This window comes from Pocillopora damicornis, chromosome 7, assembly GCF_964200805.1.
Source record: "Pocillopora damicornis chromosome 7, jaPocDami1.2, whole genome shotgun sequence".
Classification (NCBI taxonomy): Eukaryota; Metazoa; Cnidaria; class Anthozoa; order Scleractinia; family Pocilloporidae; genus Pocillopora; species Pocillopora damicornis.
In genome coordinates this window covers 1087980-1097473 of record NC_142676.1, presented here as the reverse complement: position 1 = coordinate 1097473, position 9494 = coordinate 1087980, and the positions used below count along the sequence as shown (strand labels likewise).

Here is a 9494-nt window from a genome sequence, read left to right as displayed (position 1 = left end):
TGGGTCAAATTTCAATGAAGAAAACAAAGTAAAAAATCGATGTACATGAACTTATAAACTTTATTGTATTCCCAAATTCCGAGCTAAGTACTTGCCTACATCTTCTCAAAAGCAGAGAAATAAAGTAGTGTGCTTAAATATATTATCACTACTACCATTTGTAGGAAATTTGTTCACAATTTATGTGATTTCCATGTACATTCAAGGTCCCAAGATTTTGCCGATGTAAGCTTTAATCGAGAGAAAGTTGTCGACCGGAGATACGTACAGAAAGGGTGAAATTCTTGCCAAATTCTGCCTCATCCTCTGAATGTATTGAGGACATGAGGTGAAATGAGAGGGAATGGGCTTCATGCAACAGCTACAGTTTAAGTAATAATTTTTCCTCAAAAAGCAAATTTTGTCCTCTCCTTGTGTCATGGTTTTTAAGGGTCAAAACTAACGAGCTTGACTCGATATCGAGGTAAAAAAAAGAAACAAGAATGTTGTTCGTGATCTTGTTCTGAATCTTGTCGCTGTTTGTAAAAGGTGGAAAAAATTAGAGCAGATCACCGCTAGGCATGCAAACTAGCAAGTGTTGAAGGTACCTAAATGAAACAACTATGATTGCCCTGATCACTGTAATAACTAGTGTTACTCCGTATCATAACTCGCCTTGAAAGGATATTTAAAGGTAAAGTTGAAAACGTCAATGCACTCGATATTTTGGTCATATGTTGTTTTACAACAGTTGCTAGAAACCTTAAATAAACTGCTACAATCAATATTTACCCATTATTACGTGAACTAGACACTGACTAACAATTACAAACGACACTTCATAACACAGTGCAGAAAACGTTACTCCTAACGTGGCATCACGCAATCGCACCTGTAGCGTCACGAGTCAGACGAAATATTTTTCAGTCTATCCCAGGCTCATTGGAGACGAGCGAAAAATAGGGCGCGCGAAAAAACTGCAACACAGTCGTTTCCCTGACAACACCACCGTCGCATCAGCTTGCTGGCCATTTTTCGCGCGCTCATTTTCTCGCTCGTTTACTCCAACTGACAGTTAAACACAGGCTAAATATTTTTTACGATTAATATAACGAGAAAAATCACAGTCAACATTATCGGTAACTGATAAAATACGTAATAAGCTTTTTTCCTGTTTGTTAATGCTGTAAAATTCTCAGATTTCCAGAAACAATCTTGTTTTCTAAAAGTGAACCTGAAGGAATATCAATCCTTTCCCCATGATTGGCTATGATTATAACTGTTCCCTGTTAAAATGACAAAAGAAAAAAAAGGAAAAAACGAAATAAAACACCACAAAATCATCAGGCACAATCAAGCCTGTCATGCAGGCGTCTTTTTAGGGCGCATTGGCCTTGCACGCTTGCGACTGTATATCCAAAAGGCCATTATTGATTTAGAGTTGAAGTGGACGGTGTTGGAGTGGAAGGGATGAGGAGGGGAGGGGAGAGTTGCAGTGGAAAGGATGAGGGCGGGGGTGGAGGGGGTGGGGGGAGAGAAGTCGAGGAGACTTCACTGCCACACCCCCTCTCCTCTCTCTCTCTCTCTTTTTTTTTTTTTTATCGTGGCTCACCCCCTTGGTACAAATTTATTTTCCTCCCCTGATTTCCACTGCCGTAACAATCAAAGATGGCAGCAATAATTTTCACCAAGAGAATACTGTGCAAATGCTCGCAAATTACGGGTTCAATCAGATGGATTCAAATGTTTGCCTTGCAACATGGAATTTACGATAGGTTGACTGAGCGATGTACGGAAATTTGTACAAACTAACACTTGAACGTAACAATTTGGCACACATTGTGAAGACCATCCTTCCATGTGTGACGACCTACCTTCAAAGACACTCCTTTGCCGAACGTGACGTCACCAGACACTGTCAAATGATCCAGTTCAATTAAATCGGGAATGGTCTCAAAACGATTCAAGAAATCCTTCACCTATTGATAAAAAAATAAAATTAAATAATGACAGAAACTTTGCTGAAATTGACTACAAAAAAGAAAGACAACAAAATGATAGCGGCATGTGTTCCATGATTTAAAAAATGCAGACGGAGACAAGCTCTAATATAAACTTCTGTCCACGCACCTTTTTAAAATAACCACCACTGAGCTGCACTATGGGCACAGACGGAAACTGTCTCAGCGGACTCATCTCGAGTCGACCGTGCTTCATGTCATACAGGTTCGACATCACCAGCAGTAGATCTGAACAAGTCTTGACTGGGAGGAAACGTCTACGTGGTACATTTATACCTATACAGGCAGAGAGAGGACGAAGCAGGTTTAACCAAAGAAATAAATAATGAGCTTGTGATTCGCTTAGTATTCTATTAGGGGGAAGGAGTGGGGGAGGAGGGGTGGAGTTGACAAAAATTACCTTACACCATCTTTCACTCTTACCATGAGCTCCTTCAAAGTTTTTCATAGCAGCACCCACAGCTGTCTCCAATTGAATGATACGCATTCCATTATCAAGGGTCTAGAAGGGCAGAGAGATAGCATGAAATAAATTGACTTTAGATGTCATAAATTGACTGATAAATTGTTTTCTGTCTTGCAATTGCTTTAAAGTTGACTGAAACCTCCAAGAGCGACAAGCACTCTCCATCCCCATTCCAGAATTCAACGACTGTTCTCCCCTGGGTGATAAATAGTGGCCAGTCCCTCACTCACTCTTGACATAAACAATGCTTACTGTAATGATTCAATTTTGTGCCCAGGGGGCTTATTTACTTTGGTTACCTACAGGGAGGGCACTTATTTGGAACAGGGCACAGCACTTATTGTGGGCAGGGTGCTTATTCTTTTTTTGAGAATGACCAAAGCATTAGCAAAGACTGCCAGATCCTCACAAATGATACTTTTCCAAGTTTTAAAACCTACTAAACAGGCTAGTTTGAATAACTGAATCACATCTAAGTAGATCCACACCTTGTTGTTGATAATAACTTCCATGTGCATCTTGTCTTCCTCAACAAGCCTCTTAATTGCAGCCAACTTCATCCACAAGTTGTTGGTGTTGAAAATTCTAACCATGAAAAAACAAAAGTACCACTTGAATAAATAACACTTGATTTTTAATCTACTGCAGAAACACATAGTATCTTTTAACCACTTTAACAACTATTTTTTCCTCTCCCCAGAATTTGTTTGGACAAGAATTAGCTATAGAATGAATGGAACATACCTGAATTTGTTAACTGATTTGAACTCATCAACCTAAAAAAATAGATTTTCATTTAATCATATCAACTTGGGATTTATTCTTAGATACATTTACTACCTCCGTCTTCCAGAAGAAAAGTTGGGCCCAGAGGGAACCTAATTCCAACAACAGTGACTTTATATCTCGGTTGGCTTAAGCATCAGATTGACCACAACATATCCTGTTAAACTCCTGAAATTTTCAGACCATTTAACTTAATTCAAATATGCAGTTTACTCTAAAGATCATACCCTCATTACTAAGTTTTTTTAAAATCTAATTCTTGATGGTTCCTTTAGATTTTTTACGGGCTAAGATAATTTACAAAGTAACATGGCATAAATGTTTCTGCTCTCTGTGTGCAAACATACCACAAAAGAAATATGCCACTTATTTTGTATGTAACTTATTTATTCACTATTCAACTCTATGGACAGCAGACTCCTGTCATCAACAATTTATTCAGAAATTTGACAAATGATGTGCATTGAAGAACATTGAAAAAAAATTATCATAGTAAATTAACCCTTTCACTCCCACAAGTGACCAAGAGAGAATTTCTCCTTACAATATCAATACAATCTCAAGCAGGCAGGTAATGAGAATAGAGAAGAATATCAATTATGGGATTATTAGTTGATTCAATACCAAATTCTCTGAAGTAACATCATAAGAATTGTATGGCAGATAGTAAGGAGAATTATTATATAGATCTTGGGAGTGAAAGGGTTAAAAGAAAGGACCTTTTACTTACATGTTCTTTAGGAACTTGTGCAATTTCTAAAAGTCTTTGTTTTCCTTCATATTCTATGAGGGTTCCTCCCTATGAAAATGGAAATTATTCTCTTAATCTTGCAATAAATGCACATCAAAATACATAGCTGGATTTCTGGATTTTTCATGCAATTATCACTTATGACTTAAGTATTAAGAGTGCTTTTCCTTACCTTTACATCAGCCCGTGTTTTATCAGTGACTTCCATGACAAACTCAGGAGCTGGTGATCGCGAAGGATTTAACATGTAATTTAAAATATCTGAATATGGTTAAAGAAAGTTTGGTTTCTCTGAACACAATTCTGTTTCAGTCCTTGAGGCTAACCTTGGAATAAAACAGTTGAGTTATATCTATGAGGAAGCCTACATCAATAACAAGGTAATTTAGCATTATCAACTGAGTTGATAACATAAATTGGCCATTGTAAAGAGTTTCAAAGCCAATGTTTTGAGTGTTAACCCTTTTTCAGAGTGAATTTAAAATTTAGTTCCTCTAAATGTTAGTCATTTGTCTTTCCCTTTGACAAAGGGCTAACCCTTGAAATATCAGCTTTGAAACTCTAAACAGTGGCCAATTTACCTCATCAACTCAGTTGATAATACTGAATTACACAGTTATACTCTTCCACTGATGCAGCACCACAGTTTCTTCAGAAACATACCCCCTTTATACATAAGTAATAACCTTAGAAACTTGTGTGTCTAGCAACATATCAGTTATGACTCAAATCCAGACAGCCAATTTTCTGGTTTGTGCCATTCTCATTAGTGACAAACGGTGGCAGTATAGAGAAGAATTAGAGGACTGGACAGAGGGACAACTTCCATTTGTCAGGGGAAACTAGTAAGAATTTCACATCAAACGTAGCATCATGGTTCTTTTTGGTTAAGGCAAAATGGTGTGGGAAAAGTGTGAACCTTTTTCTAAATAGATTTCAATTTATCCCCCAAGAGTCTAGTCTTGAAATTTGCTACAAAAAATTGAGGAGGGGGAGGAGGAAAATACTCCCTGTTTGAATGTGTTGTCACACTTTTGCAAACTTTCAACAGTGTTAAAGGATATTTACATCTACAGTGGCTCCTAAGTTGTCAATATTTGACACAAATATATACTCTTTGCCATCATCAATGAATTTTTGGACAAGACCAGAGTTGTAGAATGAGCCATAAATATCGCCATGACCTGGAGGGTACCAGCTGTTTGAGAAAAGAAATACAGTGCATGTATCAGATTTGAAACTTGTGGTTCAATTTTATTCGAGGTAACAAGACCTTTTCCGAGGTATAAATTAGCACCTGCTGGGAATTTCAGTCCCTCAAAAAACTCTCCACTAGGATACATATTCCCTCTGCCTATACTTGTTATCTAATGTATGTATCTGATATTACTTACCATTCAATATTTGACTCATTTTTCTGAGCTCCTATGAGTCTAGGTAAGGGGAGCAGAGACTCCTTTACAATGCGGGGATGTTGGCTCTGATTAAAGCAGTGAATTTGAACATTATTTGCTTTGTACTTCCTCAAGGTCTTCTGAGTCTCTTCGTGTGTGTTGAAAGAATTCATAAGGACAAGTGGAACAGAGCAGCCATACTTGTTGTTTAAATGCTGTAAGAGAAAAGGTGAAAGGCATGAATCATAAATCTTAAACTTAGAGATTTTATAAACCTTTGGAGTTTTGTCACTCTCCTTTCTAGAAACTACCAAAAAATAACCAGGGAGTGCTTTCACTAAGCTCTTTAATTCCTAAAAGTGATTAGCATCTAATTTCTCCCAACATTGTCCCTGTTGAATCAAACATCAGTGTCATGGGAATAAGGGAAATGATTGCCAAGAAGCTCTTGATTGGGAAACAAATTATCTGTGTAAAGTCCATGTGTACCATAGGGAAATTGTAAGGAACAGTTTGCAGAATATAGATTATGATGTAATGGTGTAGAGAGCAAAGTTATGTTGAAATAGATATCCTCTTGAAAAGAAGTCTTTTTCCAATGTTTTTCCACTGAGGTCATTCTTGATCTGATATTTTGAGTAAACACACCATAATCATTAGGATAGATGAAGACAACTTCTGAAAAGAAGTGCAATGGTATTTTTTTGTGGTGTTAAACTAGCCAGCCATTACTCTGATTTTTCCCCTCTGTCCTCTCATTTTATCTTGCTGCTTCACATTTCATACTTCATCAGTTGCCGAAATTTGAAATTTCAAAATTCCAAAGAGAACCTAAACAGTAATTATTCCCAAGAGTGAAAGTCTCAAAAAGTCCACAAATAAACACCATCAATAACTGACTCAAAAGTTCGATAGAATTTGTGGTCTTAACCCAGTAATTCCCATTAATGACCAAGACATAATTTCTCCATACAAACTCCATACAATATCCATTCAACATCAAGGAAACAAGTGATGAGAATAAAGAATTATATCAATTAAGGAATTATTAGAATTACTAATGATTCAGATCTTGGGAGTGAAAGGGTTAACATAATTTATTTTAAAGCATGTCACATTTCATTTCAAGCATAATTTTTGTTACCTCAATTTGCTGAACATTCATGTCAAGGAAGGTTAAATCCCGACGTAACGAGATAAGACTTTTGGGTCCAGTACATCCCATACTTGTACCCAAACCTCCATTAAGCTTGATCACCACAAGTTTATTGAGGACTTCCTTAAAAGTGCTTGCTGGAACCTCTGGTATTGCATCGTACATGACAATCTAAAGGTTAGATTGTTATATAAACATTAGAGAAAATACTGTTTTACTGCTGAGTGATGTAAAAGCACTGTAATCAAGTAGGATGACTGTACTAGGATTATAGATAGTTGATTGTTGAATAAAGACAGAATGTAGATTTAGCAATGAAAGAATGAGTGTCTCCTGACTGACTCAATAATCCAATACACAACAATGTACATCCAGTGTGCTGGATCGGTTGGACATATCAATATCAACTCTTTAATTAACAAATATTGGATGCCACAAGAAGTGTTATATTGGAGTTATCTTAAATCATCTTATCAACACTTTTTACAATTACGAACAGAGACATAAGAATCATCGTCATATCGTTGTCAAGAATCTTCTCAGCAGAAAGCATGACCAACTAGATGTAATCCCTAAATCTTTGTATAGATAGTTCATGAATGTTCTACTCACAGATCCTTCGGGAGGAGGTTTGATTTTGTCCCAGAGTACTGATGGACCTTCTTCCTCAAGATACCTGCCAAACAACTCTTTGAAGCCTTTCATATTCTTCAATGCTTCCTAGAAAGCAAACAAAAAATCCAGCATCTTGAAAGTCTCCAACATTTTGAGGATGGTGTTAAAGGATTATGGTAAACCAGCTGTTTATATGGCTTTCTGCAAGAATCCTCTCACTGGCAGAGACGAAATATTCCTCCACCACCATGCAGAATTCTTTGGCTAAGTTTCAATGACCTGAGCAATTTATTCATTCAGTAATATCCTCTTGTTACTTGAAAATATTTCCCTTAGCTTTTTGGATTTCTTGACGAAAACCCTGGATTGATAACATTTTGTTCCTGTGTTTTCAAACTTTTCTCTCTTTCTCGAATCATAGGCAACGAAGGCAAAGGTCATCCTATATCAAAGATATATACCTTGAATAAACTTATACCGAAAAGCAAATGCTTTGGAAGGTAAAGCAATATTGAGGTATGGCTTTGAAGTCTTTGTACCCGAGGTATATTATCGGGAGAAACTTTCTGTTCCTCTGATGGGATAAGCTGTTTATCTTTATGACTATGCATCCCTTAATTCACATTTTGGACACAGGTAAGAATTAATTACCTCCAGTTACATGTTAAGCCGTGATAAGCCGGTGTCAGTGTTTACACTACCTCTGAATTGCAAAGCTGTGTTTAGATTTAAAACTTTGAAGGTGGTTTGCAACACTAAAAGCCCTACAAATACAGTTCAGAGAGACATTACCTCCTTCTTGTCTTCTGGTGCTGTTTCAAGTAAAATCTTCAATTCAGAGTCCATTCGTTCAAAGGCATCTCTACGAGCGAGAGATTTGAACTCGACCACAGGGTCTGACTTTTGATCTGAAGATGTCGTCTGAAACAATGAATAACCAAACACAGTCACCACTTTGCTCGCAACAGAAAAAGAACATTCACACGAGTCCATCGCATCTCACGGCTTACCATGATATGTCTACGTTGCAATGACGCTAATTACTCCCTAACAAAGGATACAAGAAATAAAATATTTATCGTAGAGGTAGACTCTCTCCACTACACGAGTTAATTACAACTTGTTTGGATCCCAGACTCCCACGAGCAGATACAATAGAATGCGTGATTCCATGATAGATTGATAGATTTGCTTCAATTTAATGTTTGATTGCTTTCTTTGTTTAAGAGTATTTAGTAGTGAAAGTAATAAAAAGACAAGAGACACTTTATTGTAGCAGAGACTCATTCGCACGATATCGGAGAAGGATTACAGAAATACACTTCTAAAAATATAGGTATCATTTCTTGGGATACGCCTCAACACAGATCTACAAATCGCTTCCCTCCAGTTTGAAAGATCAGTTCTTTTCATTTTAATGGTGATTGAATTCAACTCATAAGTTAGTGAAATCGGAATTTTTTCTCCAAAACGGGGCCCAAGATCCTTTCTAGTTACACTCCTAACAATCCAGTCAAATTTCGCTTTTCATTGTAATCGTCGTTTACATATATTACAGTAGTGCCTATTTTACTGCGTGGCATTTTGAATGGTTAATCAACAATGATAATTTATCACAGCAACCCTAGATAACTCGACCAAAATGAAACAAAAACATGGCTGTTTGTTTCTGCTTTCACTGTAGAAGCAGTTCGTTGATCGGCCTCGAAAACTCGTAGCTGCATAATTATTTGTCAACACCCGAGGTATACTAAAATCGATTGGAATATTTAGTTACGTAAGGTTAAAAGTTCCGGTACCTTGAATGATTTCCAGACATCATTTTTACAGTCAAGGTTATCTACTGTGTTTGAAGCCATGGTGGCTTCCTCCTTACAATCAATGGCTGAATCCGAAAAACCAAGTTCAACCTGGGTGGAATTTACTACGGTTAATATTAACAGATGACGTGACCTGATAACGTGACTCCAATGGGACTCTTCTCCACCCAGGGGTTATAATTTCGCGATAGCTTTCTGTCTGAGAAATCTGATCAAATGATGTGGGTTACTTGCGCTGGACTATCTTTTCATCACAATACTCCTGGTCGCTTACTGAGACTGCGACAGACTCAGGCTCCAGCAGTGCGGACCACCTTGCTCATGAGCAAAATCTTATGACATTAAAGCCTCCGATGACTCCAAGGTTTATACCACACTATGATGGGTCACTCCAGAGAAGTCCTCTACTTTGTGAGTAGAATCTGGGAAATGATAGTTGTGATCTGCGATAAAATCAGACATAAAAAGGTCAAAAAGGCACGAAAGATGAATTCGGGCCTCGACTG

At 37.4% G+C, this 9494-nt stretch overlaps 1 protein-coding gene across 2 annotated transcripts; it reads right to left on the bottom strand.

The window, feature by feature from the left end:
• Positions 1-42: 42 nt before the first annotated feature.
• Positions 43-9431, bottom strand: LOC113681419 (UTP--glucose-1-phosphate uridylyltransferase). Of its 2 annotated transcripts, none has more exons than XM_089211597.1 (14): positions 8968-9431; positions 7961-8089; positions 7166-7273; positions 6542-6724; positions 5398-5612; positions 5068-5201; positions 4176-4264; positions 3983-4051; positions 3211-3242; positions 2955-3051; positions 2424-2502; positions 2110-2276; positions 1854-1958; positions 43-1265 (listed from the first exon to the last, which is right to left on the bottom strand). In XM_089211597.1, the coding sequence occupies exons 1-14, from the start codon at positions 9025-9027 to the stop codon at positions 1158-1160; spliced, it is 1575 nt and encodes a 524-aa protein (XP_089067723.1). In that variant the 5' UTR covers positions 9028-9431; the 3' UTR covers positions 43-1157. The 2 variants fall into 2 exon arrangements, with proteins under 2 accessions (XP_089067723.1, XP_089067725.1); XM_089211599.1 differs by lacking the exon at positions 8968-9431 and adding an exon at positions 8179-8309.
• Positions 9432-9494: the final 63 nt, after the last annotated feature.

Excerpts from the sequence above, each read along its gene's own strand:
- LOC113681419 (XM_089211597.1), bottom strand. The coding sequence starts at position 9,027 with ATGGCTTCAAACACAGTAGATAACCTTGACTGTAAAAATGATGTCTGG. Across the intron at positions 3,243-3,982 it reads CACAAGTTCCTAAAGAACAT|GTTGATGAGTTCAAATCAGT; the intron begins GTAAGTAAAAGG and ends CTATTTTTTTAG. Across the intron at positions 3,052-3,210 it reads AAATCAGTTAACAAATTCAG|AATTTTCAACACCAACAACT; the intron begins GTATGTTCCATT and ends TTTCATGGTTAG.